This window comes from Pteropus medius, unplaced genomic scaffold (genome assembly GCF_902729225.1).
Source record: "Pteropus medius unplaced genomic scaffold, Ma_sr-lr_union100, whole genome shotgun sequence".
NCBI lineage: Eukaryota > Metazoa > Chordata > Mammalia > Chiroptera > Pteropodidae > Pteropus > Pteropus medius.
Genome location: NW_024344726.1, coordinates 111,869 through 135,455, shown reverse-complemented (window position 1 = coordinate 135,455; position 23,587 = coordinate 111,869). Strand labels below are relative to the sequence as shown.

The 23,587-nt window shown below is 37.7% G+C and overlaps 3 protein-coding genes across 4 annotated transcripts in view; 2 read left to right on the top strand and 1 right to left on the bottom strand.

Moving 5' to 3' along the window:
- Window positions 1-23,587, bottom strand: part of LOC120610957 (olfactory receptor 1J1) — a 149,093-nt gene that overhangs the window by 32,008 nt on the left and 93,498 nt on the right. Inside the window, exon 2 of the mRNA XM_039873294.1 lies at window positions 10,260-10,312. The gene's annotated coding sequence lies outside the window, so the exon portion shown is untranslated. The remainder of the gene's footprint in view (window positions 1-10,259; window positions 10,313-23,587) is intronic.
- Window positions 765-1,846, top strand: LOC120610959 (olfactory receptor 1N2). Its single transcript, XM_039873296.1, has one exon. The coding sequence runs from the start codon at window positions 856-858 to the stop codon at window positions 1,807-1,809; it is 954 nt and encodes a 317-aa protein (XP_039729230.1). The 5' UTR covers window positions 765-855; the 3' UTR covers window positions 1,810-1,846.
- On the top strand, window positions 9,852-13,711 carry LOC120610960 (olfactory receptor 1G1). Of its 2 annotated transcripts, XM_039873298.1 has the most exons (3): window positions 9,852-9,976; window positions 10,087-10,206; window positions 12,677-13,711. In XM_039873298.1, the coding sequence occupies exon 3, from the start codon at window positions 12,691-12,693 to the stop codon at window positions 13,633-13,635; it is 945 nt and encodes a 314-aa protein (XP_039729232.1). In that variant the 5' UTR covers window positions 9,852-9,976; window positions 10,087-10,206; window positions 12,677-12,690; the 3' UTR covers window positions 13,636-13,711. The 2 variants fall into 2 exon arrangements, with proteins under 2 accessions (XP_039729232.1, XP_039729231.1); XM_039873297.1 differs by having other exon boundaries at window positions 9,871-10,206.

The window sequence follows — 23,587 nt, the reverse complement described above, 5'->3', positions numbered from 1 at the left end:
GGCCTCCAGTTAGGGAAGAATACAGGCACTGGAGCTGAATGGATGAGGTCAAGTTCTAGGATTTGGAGGGCAAGCAGAGAGGAAGAGAGAAGGTTATCTTGTCCTTTCATGTGTGTGCGTGTGTGCATGTGTGTGTGCGTGTGTGCGTGTAAAAAGTATGTGTGCGCATGTGCGCGTGTGTGTGTGTGTGTGTGCGTGTAGTAGTGCGATGAGGGGCAGTGATGGTGATTATGCATTTCCTTTTCAATTGGTAAGCATAAATGACTTTTTCAATCCTGCCTTCAAGTATATGCCCCATTGTCACCTCCTCCAATAGTGTACACTGACTTCTCTGGTCAAACTGATCCTTTTTTCTCTGGACCTTATGATAGCATAGAAAACAAAATTTGTATTTGAATAGAAATGACTATTGTGACTGAATGAATAGAAATGACTATTGTGACTCTTCTCTAAATGTCCCATGGGTACTTTCTTTCTTTTTTTAATTATGTTCATTTTGTTTTTATTAATTATAGTTGACATACAATATTATATTAGTTTCAGATGTACAATATAGTGATTAGACATTTCTATAGCTCACGGAGTGATCCCTCTGATAAGTCTAGTACCCACCTGACACCATACATAGTTATTATAAAATTATTAACTATATTCTCTATGCTGTACATTACATTTCCATGGGCATTTTCTTACATCCCCAAGGAGATCCAGAGATACTCATTGGCAAGGTCCACTTATTCTCCTTTTTCCCAGCATATTTCTAGCTATAGAGATGCATATCTGTAAATTGATTTGATAATTAAATATTGACACACAGAGAGGTTTTATCTGAACAGGTAATGAGAACTACAAGGGATGGGGAAACCAAACAGAGTGAACCAAACTGCTGTTTCAGACTTCCTCCTTCTAGGACTCTCTGAGCAGCCCGAGGAGCAGCCTCTCCTGTTTGGCATCTTCCTGGGCATGTACCTGGTCACCATTATGGGGAACCTGCTCATCATCCTGGCCATCAGCTCTGACCCACACCTCCACACTCCCATGTACTTCTTTCTGGCCAACCTATCATTAACTGATGCCTGTTTCATTTCTGCCTCAATCCCCAAGATGCTGGCCAACATTTATAACCAGAGTTGGACCATTTCCTATTCTGAGTGCTTTGCACAACTATATTTTCTCCTTATGTTTGGTGGCCTCGACAACTGCCTTTTGGCTGTGATGGCGTACGACCGTTACGTGGCCATCTGCCAGCCACTCCATTACAGCACAGCTATGAGTCTCCAGCTCTGTGTATTAATGCTGGGCATGTGCTGGGTGCTCACCAACTGTCCTGCCCTGATGCACACACTGTTGCTAACCCGGGTGGTGTTCTGTGCCCACAAGGCCATCCCCCATTTCTACTGTGATCCCAGTGCTCTCCTAAAGCTCGCCTGCTCAGATACCCACATCAATGAGCTGATGATCATCACCATGGGCCTGATGTTCCTCACCACTCCCCTCATGCTGATCATTTTCTCCTACGTCCGCATTTCCTGGGCTGTATTTGGCATCTCATCTCCTGGAGGGCGGTGGAAGGCCTTTTCTACATGTGGTTCTCACCTCACAGTGGTCCTGCTCTTTTATGGCTCTCTCATGGGTGTGTACTTACTTCCTCCATCAACTCACTCCGCAGAGAGGGAGAAGAGGGCTGCCATTCTCTATATGGTAATTATTCCCATGCTAAACCCATTCATCTACAGCTTGAGGAACAGAGACATGAAGGAGGCATTGGGTAAACTTTGGGGTGGTAGGAAAACATTCTTCTTGCCATGACAGTGATACCTGATCCTGGTATTCTGATCAACTCCTGTCCTCCATCATTTCAATAATTCCACCACTCTCGGACTGACTTTAAGGAAAGGTTATCAGGTAACTCTGAGTTAGGGGTGTAACAAAAAGGGTATTTCCACTCTTTTACTTGGCAGTAGAATGAGATGTTCTGCCTCAGTCTCTCTCCTGATCCCAGTGAAGAGCAGGACACCATTACCCCTCTTCATCTCTAAATCCAGGACATTAGCCAGAGTAAACGAAAATGTATGACGTACACTCTGGAGCCGAGTAATTCTGCCCTTGCGGGGCATGGGGTGAGGTGAAGGGACGAGAATACAAACATTTATCCAGCACCTACGATGTTACTCATTGTGCTCCTTATTAGTTCTTTGAGGCGGAATTGTGGAAACTATGACTCCGAATGCTAAATAACTTCCTCAAACCAGGTAAGCTGGATTCTATACTCATCTTCTTTTTACTATACCACTTTGTGACAGATATTGAATGATCATAATAGGAAATAAAGAATTAAATTAATATACATTTTTATGTCCTTTCTTTAATATTTTGTTTATTTAACTTGAAAGCATTCCTTTCTGTTATTTAATGGATAGCTGAAAAGGAGTCGATATTTGTTGTGTACATATTGTGTGTCAATTTTGTACTAAGTACACAATTCATTCTCTGGGTTCTTTCATAAAATATTTCCTAAAATAAATAAATCAAGTATGGTGGAAATTATAGGTCAATAACTTGATGAAAAGTAGTTTGGTGGAAATTGGTGTTCTAAGAAGTCACAAACCTTGCAGTAGGATTATTACTTTTTATATCTCTATGTTTCAAAACATGTAGATATTTTTAGAACCAGGAAATGAAATTTGGGGGTTGGCACAAAAATGTTCCAATGACTAGCAAATCACCCCTGAGCGATAAAGAAGCACCCAAACAGAATTTTCCAAAGTTCAAGATCACATTTGTCCTGGACAAAGTTTTTAAAAAGGACAGTGTGACTTTTAGATGTAGATCTTCTTTTAGAGGAAGAATATTGTAAAGGAAAAAGATTGCATCTGTGTGCATTTCCCTTTGGCCATCCTCTCTTCTTCCCTCTATCCCTTCTTCCTGGATAGAAGGGGTGGGAACAATGAGAACTGGGGAAAACCAGACTAGATTATCCTGACCTTGAATTAGGTTACCTGGACCTGACCACAGAAATCTACTACTGCCACTTCTAGTACCAAAGCAAAGATCAGAAAAAGCAAGTTTTGTGTTTGTTGGTAATATCCCCCTCTTTGTGAATTAATTTCCTACCTCTACTATGCTTACCCTAGCCCTCCCATCATGCAGCAACACCCTTCCGTTTGACGTCTATTCAGTCTGCTCTCTGCCCTGTATCAATAAACTCTCCTAGTGATTGTGATCAAAACTCCATTCCTGGAGCACTCAGCTAAATATGATTGTATCCCTTCAAAGGTATGCATTTGATTTGTAAATAAGGTTCATTCTTCCACAGGACCATTTGCACTTTCAAAGGTGAACTTTTAAAACCAAACAAATCTCAAATGGAGAGGATATTTCTGGAGACATTTTTGAGTTCAGAAAATGTGAGGTGCAGGAATATAGCAGAATACAGCATGACCACTTCTTTTCTTGTGTTTTCAACCACCTCTACCCCTTAAAAGACTCAGAACATAAAGAGGATATTGTTAAGGTAGAGGAAATGAGTTGGAAAAGAAGAGTGTATATATTCTAAATAAAAAAGTCACTGGTGCTTTACTCCCCTCCACCCCCCGCCCCCAGACGTTATGTGCTTCATTTGACATTTTAAAACCTATAATCAAACTTGAATATGTTTTAATTAGGAAAAGCGTTTTTTTTGTAAATAAAAATTTAGAGACTTTCTATCATACCTAAGAATTCCACTATATTTTGTGGGATATAGATAGCTAATTACAATTAACAAAATTTTGAGAATGGAAATACTCCTTGACATAGTACAGAATCATAATATAAAGACTTTGAGAAATAATATCATCCCAATTATATATTAAAATACCATTCGATATTATAATTGGGGTTTTAAATGACAATAATTAATGTTATATAGAAGAAGGTAAGGGAGACACTTTCAAATACTGCTGGAAATGAGAATATAAATTGGCATAGACTTCCAGGGAATAGTTGATAATCTATAATACGAGCACTAAAAATATTTGTACCCTATGACCTACTCTTTCACTTCCAGGAGTTTGATCTAGGAAATAGTAAAAAAAAAAATATCGTCAAGAATTTATGTCTAATGATATTACTCATAAGAGAAAAAGAAACCATTCCAATTTTAGTTGTTGGGCTTAATCAATTTATGTTATATTGAAGTGATGGACTATTGTGTGGACTTTCCAATTATTTGATAATGTGTTTTTAATACAGAATAGGGTTAACATGAAAATTAATTATAATTGAATTTATTATTCATTATTCATAATACTTGGCCAATAAAACTTGAATAAAATACACCAAAATATTAAGAGTGGTCATCCGAAGATAATAGAATTATGCATGATCATCATTTTCTTTCTTCCACATCAATTTTCAATTTGTATTTCCCATATTTTCTATGATAAAATATAACTTTGATAATCATAAATTTAAATAGATTTTTAAATTTTATATCAACTTATTTTAGCCAATATCTATACTTTGGTTATCTGGAGTTTGTTCTGGAGATAAAATCAATCTTTCACTTCTTTAAGAGAGAATTGCCAGCAAATTCCATGCTGTCAGCAAACAGATGCTAGATGAGGTTGTCATATATTCTGCTACAAGGGAGACAGAGGACTTCTTAGAGAAAATGAAGTATTTCGAAAATGAAAGTAATTTTCTTCCTTCTGTATTAGAATTAGGCTGTGATGTTTTCATTTGGGACTGAAGAAGTTTTCAATCTATCCACGTGAACATAAGGGCCTGGTGTCATAATTATTCCAGGATTAAGTCTACATTTTATTATGTATTGTATTAATCAAGGTTCTCGGTAGGGAAAAAGAAATCACCATTGGCATTTTAAGCAGAAATGACGTTAAATCAGAGAATTAAGTGCTTGCAAAGTCAATGAAAGTGTTACAGGATCACAGGCTCTTGAATGAATCTCCAAAAATAATCTTAAGAACAGTAATAATCTGAGCTGTGTGGAGTACGTCTATCTCTTATGCAACCAAGAAGGAGAGGTATCAGAAGATTGCCACTAGAACCATTGAATTCAAGAACGTATCAGCGCAGCTGCAACCCCAGTATCAGGAATCAAAATCAAAACTACCTCTTGCCTCCCACTAACCTGATGACTGGACACAGAAAGGTGGGCTCCAGCTGCCACTCCCAATGCAACTGCCTCTGAGCATCTATGTACTTAATAACTGGACTCCATGAAGGCATCTGACAGTAAAAAAGGCCAAAAAATCCCAGGATGCCCTCCACCTCATTTCAATATCTCAAACTTCACATAAGTGCATTCGGTAGAACCTAATTCACATCCAGGACCTGAACTGCAAAGGAGTCTGGGAAAAGTATTCCTTTCTTCTTCCCAGCCTTTGACATAGGGGAAGGTACGCTAGAACAAGATCAGAATGGAGAAGAGTACCAATTGATTATTTCTCCAACATTTATTAATAAAATCTTTTTTCCTTCCCTAAGTTAATATGTCTGATCTACAATAATTTGAGTTTTCATAATGTAAATAATCTACCTGAGGCTGAAGAAATTGTCACTAAAAAGGGCTAGGAGAAACATTCACTAGAGTTCATAAAAGGTTGGGAATAGTTTGTGTCCCAGCAACCAGAGTGGAAAAAGCCTTACACCAAATCTTCGAAAAGTATTCCCACAATAGTGGAGTCCAATTATCCATAGATGAAAGAGTGCTCTATTCATTTCCTAACAAAGCTTAAAAGAAGCCTTAAAAAGATCAAGTTTTTATTGTCATATCCAATAAAACCTGCATTCAAAAACAAAGTCCAACAATATTTAAATGAGTAAAAATAAACTTAAAATCTATACACCTAAAATTTAGTGTCTGACACTCAATAAAAGTTACCAGGCATACAAAGAAGCAGGAACATATTAGTCATTAACCAGTGGAAACTGACATGGAAATAACAAAGATTTAAAAAAATTAAAAGAACGTGAAACGGTCATAAATAAATATACTCTATATGTTTAATATGGCAGAGGAAAACATAAATATCCTGGGAAGAAAAACATACAACACACACACACAAAAGAACACAAATTGACCTTTTGGGTTTGAAAAAATATACATAGAATGTGAAAAATACACTTGATGGGTTTACCAGAAAATTAAATACCACCAAAGAAAAGATTCATGAATTTGAAGACATAATGAAACTATCCATAGCAGGGCTCTCATAACAAAGTACCACAAACTGGGTGGCTTAAAAAACACAAATTTATTGTTTCACAGTTCCGAAGGCTAGAAGTCCAAGATCAAAGATGTTACTAAGGGTGATTCCCTTTGAGGACTATGAGAGAGAATTTCTTTCGTGCCTCTCACCTAACTTTTGGTGGTCTTTTGGCAATCTTCAGCATTCTTTCATATGTATAAGCATCACTCCAATTTTTGTCCTGATATTCCCATATGTTCTCCTTGTATGCACGTCTGTGTCCATATTTCCCCTTTATATCAGGATACCAGTCATACTGGACTAAGCTCTACGCCACATATAAAATATAACTTGAAATGGGCCAAATGTGTAAGAACTACAACTATGAAACTATTAAAAAAAACATTGGACAAAATCTTGGTTAACATGTGGTAGGCAAAAATTTCTAAAACAGGATGAAAATACCATGACCAGAAAAGGACTTCATAAAAACAAAATGTATCTGCTCTTCAAAAGAAACGCTTAATAAAATAAAAAGGCAAGCCTCAGACTGGCAGAAAATATTTGCAAAACATACTTCTAATAAAGATTTGAATCCAGACTATACAGAAAAGACAAGCAACTCATTTTTTTAAAAAGTATGTGCAAAAGATTTGAACAGATATTTCACCACAGATGATATACGGCAAATCATTACAAGCGAGATACTTAACATCGTTAGTCATTAGATAAATGCAAATGAAAACCACAGTGAGATACCTTAACGAACCCACTAGAATGGCTAAAATTTAAATGACTGACAATATCTAGTGGTAGTGAGGATGTTAGAAATGAGAACTCTCATACTTTGCTGGTAGTAGTGCATAATGCCATTTTGGAAAAGTCTGTCAGTTTCTGATAAAGTTAACCATATGCTTGACCTAGCAATTCTATTCCTAGGTATTTATCCAAGAGAAATAAAACTTCTCCATATAAGATTTGTAGGGATATAGTTATACACATATACACATATATGTGAGGAGAGGATGGCATTTTCAACAAATGGTACTGGGGTGACGGAATATCTATATGGAAGAAAGATGAATTGCAACCCACATCATAAACAAAAATTACTTCCAGAAGGATTACCGATCTAAATACAAAATATAAAAAGCAAAATCTTTTTGGAAATAACATAGGAGAGTATCTTTATACACTTGTCCAGATTAAAATAAAACAGAAAGTACTGATCATAAAGATATAAAAAGACAAATTGGACTACATTAACTTTATGATCTGTTGTTCATCAAAACATGTCATTTATATCGTTTTGATAGTGAAAAGGCAACTCAGAGTAGGAGAAGATTCTGTCTGTCTGTCTGTCTGTTTATCATCCATGACCCATCCATCCATCCAACAAAGAAATCAAATTCAGAATATACAAGATTCTTCAAATCAATAGAAAAGGGAGAAAACGCAATAGGAAAATAAACAAAAGATATGAATAGCTACTTCACATAAGAAGATAACCAAATGAACAATAAACATACTAAAAGTTGTTCAAATTCCAGTTAATATCTAATAAATACAAATTAGAACCACCATGACATACCATTACACATCTACCGACTTGGCTAAAACGTAAAAGACTAACACATGCTAAGCAAAATAAGCCAGACAGAAAATGTTGAACATCACATGATATCACTTATATATAAAAGCAACAAATGAATAGGACAAACAGAGACTCATGGACATGGACTATAGACTAATGGTTACCAGAGGGGAGGGAGGGGGAGGTAGACGGGGTAAAGGGGGTCAAATATGTGGCAACAGAAAGCTATCTAACTATGGGAGATGAACACACATTGTAAATATATATATATATATATGCCTTACTGTTACAGTGTACAGCTGAAACTTTTTTGATTTTGTTAATTAATGTCATTATAAAAAAAAATAATAAAATAAAATAAAAAGACTAACAATCTAAGCCTTGCTAAAGATGTGGAGCAACTAAAAACCTCTTACAACACAAATGGGAGTACAGTGGTCCCCATTATCCATAAGGGATACATTTCAAGACCCCCACTGGATGCCCAAAACCTCAAAGGTACCGAACCTTATATACAGTATGTTTTTTCTGTACATCCAGGCCTAAGATAAAATTTAATTTATAGATTAGGCACAGGAAGAGATTAACAACGATAACTAATAATTAAATAGATCAATTACAACAGTATAGCATAACAAAAGTTATGTGAACGTGTCTCTCTCTTCCCCAAAATATTCTATCATACTCATCTTTCTTGTGATGATGTGAGATAAAACGCCAAAGCTATTCCAGAGTCTGTAACTCTCCCTTATTTTCAGTAAATGGTTTGGTGTCACTCCTTTCAGGGGACCCCTTGCTGAAGTCTTTGTACAGGCTCAGCGCTGACGCAACAAGTTGCCATCATGTTTTTCGTTCATGCCTGCCACCCACGAAGTTAAAGACTCTTCCATCTTAACGAAGCCCTTATCACCCACAGTGGCCACAGCTTTTGTGGTCTGAAGTGCCACAACGAAACTAGCACAAGCTTCTTTTTCCTTCTTCACAATTTTATGGACAGAAGATTCGTTCTGACTGTAGATCTTAGCAACCTTAGCATCTGATTTTTTTTTTCTTTTCTTACTAAGTCTAGAACTTTCACCTTTTCACTTAAAGGAAGCACTTTAAGGATCCTCTTTGCCATATTTTAATTGCCAGTAGCTCTGCTCCTATGGTTTGGGGGGATTATTAAGTAAAATCAGGGTGACTTGAACACAAGCACTTCGATACCGAGATGGTCGATCTGATAACTGAGATGGCTACTAAGTGACTAATGGGCGGGTAGCTTTACAGCGGGAATACACTGGACAAAAGGATAATTTGCACCCAGGCAGGATGGAGCAGAATGGTGCGAGATTTCGTCATGCTACTCAGAATGGCATGCGATTTAAAACTTATGAATTATTTCTGGAATTTTCCATTTAATATTTTCACACCATGGTTGACCTCAGGTAGCTGAAACCATGGAAAGCGAAACTGGAAGAGGAGGAACTACTGTGATATATTGGTGTAAGCCTTCTGAAGTGCCATTGGATAGCATCTGCTAATGTATTCCCCATGACCCAGAATTTACATTCCTAGGTAGGTACTCAAAAGAATTGCATATCTATTTCTGTAATATTCTGTAAAAATATTCTGTGAAAGATATTTACAAGAATATTCACAACAGCTCTATTCATAATAGCTCAAAACTAAATGCCCGTCTATATTATAATGGATTAAAAATTGCGGTATATTTACATAATAGAACAGAATGAAAATAAACCCAATACACACTAAGAACTGATGAATCTCACAAACAAAATGGTGAGCAAAATAAGTCAGACAAAACTGATAGATTGATCTACATTAAATTTAAGAATTTCTGTTCCACCAAGATACCTTAGTTGCACTTGATGAGGATAATAACACAGAGAAGGGTTCAAATGTTGGCCAGAATAACTTGGGCTAAGACTATGTCAAGTTTAGATAAGGAAATAGATGCCTCATCTCTGCTGTCTCCATCTGGACCTGTTACCCAAGTTCTTCCTTCTGAGTCACAGATGGAAGTGCATAGAGCAACAGCAGCAGGCTCAGAGCAGTGCCTCCCTGAGAGTCTGCGAGTAGAACAAGAATCCCACTTGAAAATAGCAGTGCCCTTCCCTCTCCGTAGGGACTTGGAGACGATTAGTCTCTGTTCCCACTAATGAGAACACTGAGGCCTCCAAACCCGGTAAATATTCCCAGCGCGAACCACCTCAGGCCCTCTCAGTTCCATTTACTGCAACCCCAGAAATCTACTGCAGCTGCCTACAACACCGGATTTCATTTCCATTCCATAAGGGGAAGAGACGGAGTCTCTAGACGGGACTGTGATGTGAATTTGCCATTGTACAAAAGGCAAGTGTCAAGGCGGCCGAACCTCACTGCTCATAACATCTGAGACTGGTCGAAATCGGTTAGGTAAGTACTGAATCAGACAGACTAGACTTCGAGTCTAGGCTTTACTTACTCACCAGAGGCTTCGTTGGGACAAATCACTTCATCTCTTTATATTTCCGTTTCTTATCTGAAAAATAGAGGTTTCATCTCATAAGATAGTGAAAATACAATAAGATAAGCAAAACGCTTTTAGCATAGTGCCTGGCAGGCTGTTAACAGTCAATACTTGTTAACTCTTCTTCTTGCTATCGTTGCTGTGATCATTGTGATGTTTTGTTATTTATTTACCACAGCTAATAGATGACAGAGGCAGGACTGACGGCCAGGTCTGTGTTAGCCCAGAGTGTGCACTCTTGAGCACTAAATCATTCTGCCCCTTATTATGGAGGGAAAGACTCAAGAGAATAAAATTACACTGGAAAATCAGGAGGCAGCTATTCTATGTCTTTCTGGAATGCCATGCCTCTTAACTGTTCTCTTTCCCAACTTGGTTCCCATGTTCTGTGTGCAGATATATCTGAGTTTCTGTTCCTCTTAATGAAGGTTACACAAGGCTGGGGTGGCCAGGATGCTGCTCTCTTCCCAACTCTACATGAACTTCAATTTCTATGTGAACTTTTATCTTCAGAGCCCCAAACTAACTGGCTAAACTCTCTTGATGACCAACTCCAAGTCTTGAAAAGACAACCTAACTGACTCAGTTTCAGTCAGCTGAGTCCATGGTTCAGTCGCCTGTGGTCAAAGAGCCCAGGTCATATTTCATGCAATTTACCATCTTGCTGACTATTCTCCCGTCACCCTGGTCTTCCCATGCTGGCCGAGCCCTTTTTACTAGCTCTGGACTTTCACGTATGCTGGAAAATCTATATCCTTACTTTTCTTCCTTTTATTCTTGATGCTGCTAATTACTAATTTGGCTCCTGAATTATATTTACTTTTCTTGAAGTTTTCCCTGAGCTCTAATCTAAATTTGGCCCTCCAATTATATTTTCTCAGTGATAGTCTCTTTTATTCAGTACGAATCAGAGCTTCTTACTGTATGTTTACCTGTTTAATTGTTTATTGTCAGTATTGCCAATTAGCTTGTAAGCACAGGGACTGTGCCTGTTTTGATTAACCCATAGGCACTCCTGGCATAAGGTAGGCAATCAATAAATATTTGAATAGATGAAAGATCACAAACATGGCTCCCCAGACCCACTGCGGAGGCATCTAAAAGATGTATCTACTCCATGGAGTTATATTCCCAAAGTAGTTGACAAATATCTATAGCAATCATGAGAAAATAAAGGTCTGCCTGCCTTAGGAGGTAGAACTGCATAATGGAATAACTTCAGGTTTGGTAGAAGAGAGATCATAGTTTTAATACTGACTTATCTTCTTATTAGCTGTCTGATCTTAGGCTGGTCAGTTAGCTTCTCAGAGCTCTCTGTTTCCCGATATGAAAAGGTAAGGTAAATATACTTAGCATGCAGTTTGTATGGATTAAATGACAGACGTCATTGGCACACAGTAAACACATCGTAAATGATTTTATACCTACGATCCTGCAAATGGTCCCTGAAGCCTTTGCCTTTTTCATTCTCCTCCTAGGAATAACTGAGAGTTACTCATATCTCTGGCACCTCTCTTCTCAGTCTTCTTGTGTTTACAGGACATTCCAGAAATTCTGTCATTTGAGAAATAGTCTAGAGATCATTTCTTTGATTCTCTTAGCTATGTAATTTTTAAATGGTCCCAGTCGATAAAGGAAATCACCTTAATTCTTTCCTGTTTATTTCAGAGAAGTTTACTATTTCTATCTCTGAGGCTACAGCTGCTGGAGGAGTGAAAAGCTTTTTGCTCTAGAGCCCAGATCCACCCATTACAGTTCCCTGGGCAAGTCACTAAACTCTCTAATACACAGCCGAAGCCATCCACTTCACTCTATCCCCCTACCCTGAATCCCATATGTGTTTTCTTGCTCCCTGTTTATACTCATGTCCCTACAATCCTTCTCTCCACAGTAGCAGAATGATCTTTTCATACCAAAAATCAGATAATGACTGTTGCTTAAACACCTGTCCACACCCTCAGGCCTCTGTACTGAGAATGTGGACTCCATGGTCTTATGTGACCTCCTCCTGCCCATCTCCTCAGTCTCTTCTCCTACTACGCTCCATTACTTGAACCATACTTGCCTTCTTCCTGCTTCTCCAAACACATGTGCTCATCCCATATTTGCAATTACTGTTCCCTGTATCAGAAACACAATTCCACTCAATTCTTTTCTTGGCTGGCTCCTTGCTATCCATTCCTCCATAGTTCCTTGCTGACCACACATTTAAAGTAATCTGCTAGTTATCATATTTTGTTTATATTTTAGCACTTTTTTTTTGGTTTGTTTGTGTGTCTAATATATGTCTCCCGTGATTAGAATATTATCTACACAAGAGCAGAGACTTTGCTGTATTTGGTAGCATTGAAGTGTTATCTCCCATTTTACTCCTAGGTTACACCAGCAGCATGAAGCCAGGAAACCGCACATTTGATGTCTCTGAATTCCTCCTCCTGGGCCTGTCTGAGCAGCAAGGACAGCAGCCTCTCCTCTTTGGCATCTTCCTGGGCATGTACCTGGTCACCGTGGTGGGGAACGTTGTCATCATCCTGGCCATTGGCTCTGATCCACACCTCCACACTCCCATGTACTTCTTTCTGGCGACCTTCTCCCTCACTGACCTATGCTTATCATCTACCACAGTACCCAGAATGCTGGTGAACATTCAGGCTCACAGGCGTACCATAACCTACACTGGATGCCTCTCTCAGATTTACTTCTTCCTGTGGTTCATTGGTCTAGATGTTTTCCTCCTGGCGGTGATGGCATATGACCGGCTTTTGGCTATCTGCTACCCCCTTCACTATACCTTGGTCATGAATCCCAAATGCTGTATCCTGCTGGTGGTCATGTCCCTAATCCTCGCTCATTCATACTCTCTAACCCACACCCTTCTCTTGGCTCAACTGTCTTTCTGCACTGACAACATCATCCCCCACTTCTTTTGTGAACTTCTCTCCTTGTTGAAGCTCTCTTGTTCCAATGCTTATGCCAACCAATGTGTGCTGATCTACTGGGGAGGGGCATTAACCATCCTGATCCCCTTGCTAATCATCATTTCTTATGTCCGGATTGTGGCTGCCATTGTGAATGTCCCATCGGCAACGGGGAAGTGGAAGGCCTTCTCCACCTGTGGCTCCCACCTCTCCGCAGTTTGTTTATTCTATGTGTCTGCTATTGGGGTGTACTTCATTCCCTCCACTGCTGATTCCGCCAGCAAGGACAGGATTGCGGCAGTGATGTATGCTGTGGTGACTCCCATGCTGAACCCATTCATCTACAGCCTGAGAAACAAAGACATGAAGAATGCCTTGGGGAGACTCCTGAGTAGAAGGGCAATGATATTCCCATGAGACCAAAGGCATTATTTTTGAAATTTAGGGGAAGTCAACTCAGAGTTATATTGGTATCTATGTCCAAATCCTGCATCTGCCACTTGATAGGTTTCTGATTGAGATCAAATTATATAACCTTATTGAGCCACAATTTCCTCACTCATCGAAGGAGGTAATAAAATATTCTCTGTCATGCAGTGTTTCTGGGTGAGTTAAAAGGAAAAAAAATCCCTATCTTTCTATATGTAAATGTACTCGTTCCAGGTTATATGCTTAGATCTTCATTATCTTTGGCAATATTCAAATATTCCTTTGAGGTAAATATTTTCTTTGTGCAGAAGAGAAGACAAAGTTTCAAAAAGGTTAAATTATTTGCTTGAAGTTACACAGCTAGTAAGTGGCAAAGCCAGAATTTAAACCCAGATATCTGATTCCAAAATGAAAACACTTAATACTATGCTTAAATGGACGTGAAACCCACATATTCCTCTCAGTCACTAGTGTTCTCTCTTTTCTTGCTTCTCTCATACTATTGACATACACAGTTCCAATTAACTTCTTCCAATACTAGCAAATGTATTGAAGATGAGGCAAAGCAAATAAAAACCTAGAGGATGGAAGTGTAAACAGCCTCAGAGATTCTACTATCTCCCCAAGGGAGCACACTCTCTGCTTGAACATGAGTCTCTAATTAGAAATGGCTAATGAATCAAGCCACATGATCAGAGAGGAGGGTTCTTGACCACATTACTTGGGGCTCTCATGTATCTTTTACAGATACATTATTCTTCAGTCCATGTTTAGATCTATTTTAAAAAATAACTGCATTAATTTTATTATTGCATCTCCCCTGTGAATACTGCTTAGACTATACCTAAGCCCAACAACCTGAAGAAGGTTTTTCAGTAACCCACGGGAGAAATTTTGTAAACTGCACTACACTCTGTCAGTTTCTTTCCTACATAACTGTGGTTCTAGTGAAATCTCGCTGATGAGCTCAGATTTTTAAATAGTTTTTTAAAAATGACAATAAGACTTTTGTTGGAGTCAGAAATACTTGAGCTTATATATTAGATCTACCACTGTATGACTGTCAGCAAGTTATTAACATCTGAGTCTCAGTTTCCAAATATAAACAAGTGAATTTAATATTAACTATAGTAACTAGCATGTACTGCTGTTGTGAGAATTCAAAAAGATAACACATATAAAGTGTTTAACACAATGTTTAACGTATGCTATAATCTGTAATTACTGCTTAGAATACAAATCATACCCAATTTTCTCTTCTCAATCTTCTCTTCCCTTCCACTCCTCTCAAAGAGAAGCTTGACATTTGCCATTTTAAATGCACACGGTGACAAGTCCACCCTAACCTTTATCCTAGCAAATGAATCTCTAGCACTAGGAAATTGCCTCCACCTTTAAAAAATACTGGGAATGTGTCTCAATACTGATGCTTTATCATGGCCCTGGCCCATCTTCTCCTTGAATAGTGCATGCAGTTGTAATTATCTGCTACTACCCTGCCTTCTCACAATGGCATCACCACATCCCTGACTTTTCCTGCTGCCAGAAATCTAGTCAAATGTCGATTTCACCACCGTTTCTTGCTTTCTAGTGTTTGAAGATAAGTTGAATCATTAGCATGCAGTGACCAATGAATTAATGGCCAGGGATCATTTTAAGTGGCTGCTTCCAGTTTGCATACATTATAAATTTGACATCAAGGAAATGACTGAAGACTCTGAGATCAGGGACATTAGATTACCATGTCACCTCACCTAAGGGCAATAGCTGCTCATTTTCCTTTCTTGACATGAATCTGTACCTTTCTGTACCCATTCCATATTCTATTCCTTCTGCCTTGAAAAACTTTCTATTTTCTGTTTTGCAACAACCTACCCTCAATTCAAGACCCATCACGGATGTTACCTTTTGAGTGAAGTCTTCCTCCTGGATTCATCTTACCACAGGAAATTATTAATTCACGTCTATGTGTACCCACAGATCTTTGCAACTTTCTTTATAAAACATTTGTCTCACTCTATCATAAATGTCTGTTAATATTTATGTGTATGAGGGGCATATATACTTAGCTGCTTGAGGATAGAAATAGACAAATGAATAGAACAAGATAGAAAAGAATACTCAGAAGTAAAAATTTAGTCTGTGATAAAGATAAAATTTCAAGTTGCGTGTATAAATGTGCATTGACATTTGCTATTTTAAATGCACAGGGTGACATGTCCACCCTAACTTTTGTCCCAGTGAATGAATCTCTGGTACCAGGAAATTGCCTCCAGGTTTAATAAATGTACTGGGACAAATGGGTAGTTACTCGGCATGTAAGTACTAGAAGGAAACACGATAAATTCTTCTTTAATTTCAATGTAGAAAACAGCTTTTATTCAAAATCAAGAGGTAATAAAATTTTGATAAACTTGACTATGTATTTAAAACTTTTCATGACAGAAAGTGAGAAACAACTGACACACGGAAAAGATATTTTCACTGTATATCACGAATAAAGACAAATGTCACTTAAACCAAGAGACCAAACAAACATTACCAGTAATAAAACATACCAACACTATTTACTTTCTAATATGATATAATAACAAGGATACAATTATGCTTTTGCAATATATCACAATGGTATAATTTGAGTTCAATCATGAGGAGATATCTGACAACTCCGAATTGAGGTACAGTCTACAAAATAACTGTCTGGTGCTCTTCAAAACTGTCAAGGTCATGAAAAACAGAAGAACTATACAAAATTAAAGGAAATTCTAAAGTGAAATGCAATATGTCGTCCTAGGGTGGATGGTGGACTTGAAAGAGGACATTTCTGGACAAGTGACACAATTTAAATGAGGTCTGCTGAGTATTTAATAGAATATTATCAATACTAATTCCTTGAGTTTGATAATTGCACTGTAGTAATTGAGGAAGCTGGTTATAAGGTAAATAAGAAGGCCTTTTACTAGTTTTTGCAAAATTGTGCAAGTCTAAAATTATTTCATGATAAACTGTAAAAATTTAAAACCAGAAATTAAAGAAGGAATTAATAATAAAATATGTAGGGAAGCCATAAATATTTGAAAATTAACAATCACACTTCTAAAAAAAACACATAAGACAATATTTGAATTTGCAAGATATTGAAAAGACAACATATCAAAGTTGACGAGCTTCAGTTAAAGCAACGCTTTAATGAAAATTTATCACTTAAATCCTTACATTGAAAGAGGAAAAATGCATCAAATAAATGATATAAGGTTCTACATTAGGAAGCTATAAAAGGAAGGACAAGACATACTAAGCATAAACAGAAGGAAAAAAATAATAAAGATAAATGCAGAAGCCAATGAAATACAATACTGATAAAAAATAGAAATAATTAACAAAAATGAAGTTGGTTTCTTAGAAAGATCAACAAAATTGATAAACAGCTACTAGACTAATTGGGAAAAATGAGAGAAAACAAATTAATTAAATCAGGAAGGAAAGGATTATCACTGCTAAGTAATGAAATAAATTCCTTGAAAAACATAGCTATTCAAAACTGACACAAGATTGGATAGCTCTATGAATACACTTATAACCATTTAATTGTACACTTTAAATGCATGAATTGTACGACATGTGAATAATATCTCAATAAACAAGTTACCAACAAAAAATTAGGTGGTACCTCATACCTGTTAGAATGGCTATCATCAACAGCACAAGTAATAACAAGTGTTGGAGAGGTTGTTGGGGAAAAGGAACCCTCATACACTGCTGGTGGGAATATAAATTGGTACAGCCACTAGGGAAAATAATACAGAGATTCCTCAAAAAATTAAGAATAGAATTAGACCCAGCAATCTCTCTCTTGGGTATTTACCCCCAAAATTTGAAAACGTTTATCCATAAATATATATGTACCCTGATGTTCATTGCAGCTTTATTCATGGTGGCCAAGACATGGAAATAATTGAAGTGTCCTTTGATAGATGATTAGATAAAGAAGATGTGGTACATATGCACAACGAAATATTACTCAGCCATAAGAAAAGATGAAATATTGCTATTTGTGACAACAGGGTGGATCTTGAAATGATCATGCTAAGCCAAATAAGTCAGATAGAAAAAGTTAAGAACTGTATGATTTCACTCATATGTGGGATATAAAACTGAAAGCAACAAATGAACAAGACAAACAAAAACTTATAGACAGAGACAACAGTTTAGTGGTTACCAGAGAGAGAGGGGGGAAGTGGTGAGATAAATAAGGGTAAATGGCGTCAAATACATGGTGATAAAAGGATATTTGACTTCAGGCAGTGAACACACAATGCAATACACGTGTGATATATTATTGAATAGTACACTTGAAACCTATATAATTTTATTAACCAATGTCAGCCAATAAATTTAATAAAAAGATAAAGTAATTGTTGCTAAAAAAAAAATTAAGTGGTATAACAGCAAACTAAAGATACAGAAAATAAGATTAGTGAACTCATAACTGAATCATAAAGAGAAAAGAGACGGAAAGAGAATACATAACAGAGCCTAAAGACCATGAGGAAAACAGCGGAAAACCAAAGAGAGAGAACTCTTAAATACAGCAAGAGGGAAGTTAGTGCAAAAGTAGCAAGAACAAAACTGAAAGCTGATAAAAGTGGAAATACAAATACCACCATACCCCTGACCTCTGGTGAAACAATGCTGAGTTACATTTTATATGGCTTCTCAGAGGGTATCTAGAAGGATTGAGTACAGTTGCTCATCCATACGTTGTTGCATCCTTCATTGGCTTTTCTCTCTGCTCTTCTCCCTCGGTCGTGTTTCCTGGGATCATCTCTAAAAGGACTTGCTTATATCCAAGTCTTTGTCTCAGTATCTGCTTTGAAGAAACCTAAATGAAGGTATATGGTTGCCAAATTGGCTCTAAAAACAAACATCTTAGTATAGGGCTCTGTAATGGGGTTCCTTGCTGTTCACATGGTAACTTGGACTGCAGTGGTGGTGATGGGCGAGGCAGTGTAAATGCCTAGTACGTGTACCTTCACAGTAAGAAAGACTCTCTGTGGTGGTGGCCTGGAACCAGACAGAGGTAGAAGGAAAGTATCGGATTATGCAGTAACTCCATCACTTAAAACTTAAAGGATAAGTCTAAGGATTGTGAATTTAGTTTGCTTTTGTTCTTTTTCCTAGACATACAGAAGAAGGATGACGGACTTAGCTCAGCCAGCTATCCACTAAAGGCATGCTGTGAAAACCAACGGCTCCACATAAGCATTGAAAAAAAAAAACCCAGCAGACATTACTATACCCTACAATGAATCAAAATGTCAAATCACTACATTGTACACCTGAAATTAATATAACCAATATAAGATTGTATACCAAAAAAGAAAAAAAAAGAAAATATAAAGCCCCCCCAATCTCCCCAAAATTAAGAAACCAGCCGAAGAACAGCATGTATACTGAAAATCAGGCCTAGAATTTTTTTTATTAAGTTTATTGGTGTAACATTGGTTAATACGATTATATAATTTTCAGGTGTACATTATCACTTGACATCTGTATATTCTATTGTACGTTTATCACCAAAAGTCCAGTTTCCTTCAGCTACCATATATTTGATCCCCTCTACCCACTTAACTCTCTCCCTAGCCCCCTATATTTGACCCCCTGCTGTCTGCCTACCCCTCCTCCCACCTCCCTCTGGTCTATAGTTCATGTCCATGAGTCTCTGTTTGTCCTGTTCATTTGTTGCTTTTAGGTTTATATCCCACATATAAGTGATATCATGTGATTTTCTACTTTTTCAGTCTGGCTTATTTTGCTTGGCATGAGTATCTCGAGGTCCATCCATGTTGTCACAAATGGCCGTATTTCATCTCTTCTTATGGCTGAGTAATATTCCATTTGTATGTATGTATTACAGCTTCTTTAGTCAATCATCTATCTTAGGACACTTCGGTTGCTTCCATGTCCTGGCCATTGTGAATAATGCTGCTATGAACATTGGTGTGAAAATACCTTTTTGGATATGGGTTTTCAAGTCTCTGGGGTAAATACCCAGTAGAGGGATTACTGGATCATATGGTAGATCAATTCTTAGGTTTTTGAGGAACCTCCATACTGTTTTCCATAGTGCCTGTACCAATTTGCAGTCTCACCAGCAGTGTGTGAGGGTTCCTTTTTCTCCGCATCCTCTCCAACATTTGTTATTACTTGTTCTGTTGATTATAACTATTCTAACAGGTGTGAGATGGTATCTCATTGTGGTTTTCATTTGCATTTCCCTAATAGCTAGCGGTGTGGAGCAACTTTTCATATATTTGTTGGCCATTTGTATGTCCTCTAGGGAGAAATGTCTGTTCAGGTCCTCTGCCCATTTTTTGATTGGATCATTAGTTCTTTTGTTGTTATTGAGTCATATGAGTTCTTTGTATATTTTGGATATTAGGCCCTTATCGGAGGCATTGCTTACAAATATATTTTCCCATTTGGATGGTTGTCTCTTTACCTTGTTGACAGTTTATTTGCTCAGCAGAAGCTTTTTAGTTTTATGTAGTCCCATTCATTTATTTTAGCTTTTACTTTCCTTGCTTTTGAGGTCAAATTCATAAAATCCTCTTTAAGTCCAAGGTCCTTGAGTTCAGTTCCTATGTTTTCTTCTATGCATTTTATTGTTTCAGGTCTTCTATTCAGGTCCTTAATCCATTTTGAGTTAATTTTGGTGTGTGGTGATAGACAACAGTCTAGTTTCATTCTTTTGCAGGTGGCTTTCCAGTTTTCCCAGCACTGTTTATTGAAGAGGCTTTTTCCATTTGTATATTATCAAAATTATTTGCCTATATAAATATGGGTTTGCTTCTGGACTCTTGATTCTGTTCCACTGGTCCATGTGTCTGTTTTGGGGTCAGTACCATGCCATTTTGAGTCCTGTCACTTTGTGGTATAGTTTGAAGTCAGGCAGAATGATGTGTCCAGGCTTGTTCTTTTTTATCAGGATGGCTTTGGCAATTCAGGATCTTTTGTGCTCCCATACAAATCTGGTGATTGGTTGTTCCATTTTTTTTTTTTTAAATGCTGATGGGATTTTGATGAGGATTGCATTAAATCTGTATAATGCTTTAGGTAATATGGTCATTTTAACTATTCTTCCAATCCAAGAGCACGGAATATCTTTCCATTTCTTTGTATCTTCTTTGATTTCTTTTAATAGGGTCTTGTAGTTTTCACTATATAGGTCCTTCACATGTTCCATTAGATTGATTCCTAGGTATTTTATTCTTTTTGTTGCAATTGCGAAAGGAATTATTTTTTTCACTTATTTTTCTGACATTTCATTATTAGAGTATAGGAACGCTATGGATTTTTAAACGTTGATTTTTTTATTCAGAGATTTTACTGTATTTGCTTATTGTTTCCAGTAGTATTCTTGTGGAGTCTTTAGGGTTTTCTATATAATCATGTCATCTACAAATAGTGACAGTTCGACTTCTTCGTTTCCTATCTTTCTCTTGTCTGATCGCACTCGCTAGTTATATTGAATAACAGTCGTGTTATGAATATATAAAGGATAGTTATATTTATATATACACACAGTCGTCCATTTTCTTCTGTGCGTGCCTTATCTCCATTCTCCTTTGCAAATTAGGATCTTTGAATCCTCCCCTTTTCAGTCATTGTTATCTCAGTTTGCCCTATGTATGCTGACTGTTCATTACTATCTCGTTACAACAATTCTCTTCTTATTGTTTAAGCTCATTATACCCTGTTCTTTGTAAGGGTTGCACTCCTCTGCTTCTATTTGCCTGATAGTCACTTTACTCTTAATTATGGTTTGTTATTACGAGCCTTAGATGAGCTGACCCCTTTCAGTATTTCCTGTAGTACAGGCCTTGTAGTGGAGGATTCCCTCAATTTTTGTATGTCTAGAAAGGTCTTAATTTCTCCTTCTATCTAAAGGAGAGCTTAGCTGGATACATTATTCTAGGCTGGTAGTTCCTTTCACTTAATAGTTTAAATATTTGATTCCATTCCTTTCTGGCTTGTAAGGTTTGTGCTGAGAAGTCCGAGGATAATCTAATGGGTTTTCCTTTATAAGTTACCGTTTTCTTTTCCCTGGCTGCCCAGAGAATTCTGTCTTTGTCATTGATTTTTGATAATTTTAATGCAATGTGTCTTAGTGAAGGCCTTTTTGGGTTGAGATAATTGGGTGTTCTGTTGACTTCTCGAATTCCAATCTCCAGTTCATTCCTTAAATTTAGGAAATTCTCAACTATTTATCTGAAAATGCTTTCTAGTTCCTGCTCCTTTTCCTCACCTTTGATAATGCTCATTATTATGTTTCCTTTCCTGATGGTATCAGCTAGTTCTTGAATTGCTCTTTCATTATTTTTCATTCTTCGGTTTCTCTCTTCTTCCTTCTGATTTATTTCTAGATTTCTGTCTTCGATATCACTGATCTTTTCCTCCATTTGGGCGACTCTATTTCCCAAGCTTTGTATTTCATTTTTCGACACTTGCAGTATGTTCTTCATCTCCAGAAGTTCTATTTGGTTCTTTTTGAGGGTTTCAATCTCCTTGCTCTGCTCATCTAAGTATTTCTTCAATCTTGAAATTGTTGATATGACTCTTTTCAGAATTCACTAAATTTTTTTCAGAAGTAACATCTAGAATTCTCTGTCATTTAAATAGCATATTTCTATGTCTATAAGCTTATTTCCTGGAGATTTTACTCTTTCTTTCTGAGATGCCTTGTCACCTTGGTTGCTCATAGTGTTTAATGGACTACTTCTCCACCTGGGCATTAAGGGAAATGTATTTTGCTTTTTTTCCAGAAAGATTTATTATATAAAGGTCTCTCTTTAGCCTGCTGCGAAGAAGGAGCTTTTCTTTTGGTTTCCAGTAGGTGGCATCTAAGCTCCTTGGATCTCTGCTTTATATAAAGCCTTAATAATGCCTTTTTATTTTCTTGTAGATATTTAATCACGCTCACTAACCTCAGTCTCAGGCCTGTCAGTGTTAGCAACAGTTTCGGTAGCATTTGCTCAGATTCCCCTAGGGCTCCGCGGTGATTGGTCTCGGAGGGTATGGGGGGAGGGCCTCCCTCTTGGTTAGGGGTTGGGGGCTGCAGCTCAGCCTCAGTTTTGCAACCACAGCCAGTAAAAATCTACTGTTGTTTTTCTGCCGTCCCACTTCTCTGCCTTCTGCCTTGATGACTGGGTTCTACCACCAGCCCGCCACGGGTAGCTCACAGCTTTCCCAGGTAGGGCTGTTCAGGGAACTGGCTGCTCCTTCTCCATTCCCACTTCTCCTACAAGTAGCTCCCGTGGCTGCGAGCGGCAGTTTCTTTATTTCTCCCAATCCACTGCCCGACACCCAAGGTTCTGACCTGTGGTAGCTCTTATGAGCAGATCCCATGCTCAGACATACTGGTGTGCGGTTTGGTTGTTTTTTGTTGTTTTAGATGTTCAGCGTATTGTTGTTTCAAGGAGAGAGATCTGGGGACGTCTCTCACTCCACCCTGTTTCCAAAGATCCCTCAGGCCCAGAATTTGATTGTAAGAGTTTGGGGTATGTAGACCTACAAGGCCTCCTATTCTAAATTCAGGGTTCTTCAAGAAAAGGGGTGGAAATGTGAGAACTGTCATTAGGACCTTTAGATGCAGTACAGTGGATCCTCAAAATCCTTTAAGTCTTCCAGATGGGTGGAAGCATTTCACTTTCCCTTGGCAGAGAATTGTTGGCACTCATTGCCTGACTACTATGAAAAGGTTTCATGGTAGGTTTAGCAATTGGCTCCAACTTCTTTCTCTGATTCTGCATCCTTACAATGTGAATTTGTATCTCCTCTCAGGAGGTGAAATTTGCACCCCTTAATATGGATTGGCCTTAAATCTTGCTTTTTCTAATTTGACACAAGCAAGAGTTTGAAAGGTGCTTGTTCTCCTGCT

Coding starts and splice junctions, on each gene's coding strand:
- LOC120610959 (XM_039873296.1), top strand. CDS start 856: ATGGGGAAACCAAACAGAGTGAACCAAACTGCTGTTTCAGACTTCCTC.
- LOC120610960 (XM_039873298.1), top strand. CDS start 12,691: ATGAAGCCAGGAAACCGCACATTTGATGTCTCTGAATTCCTCCTCCTG.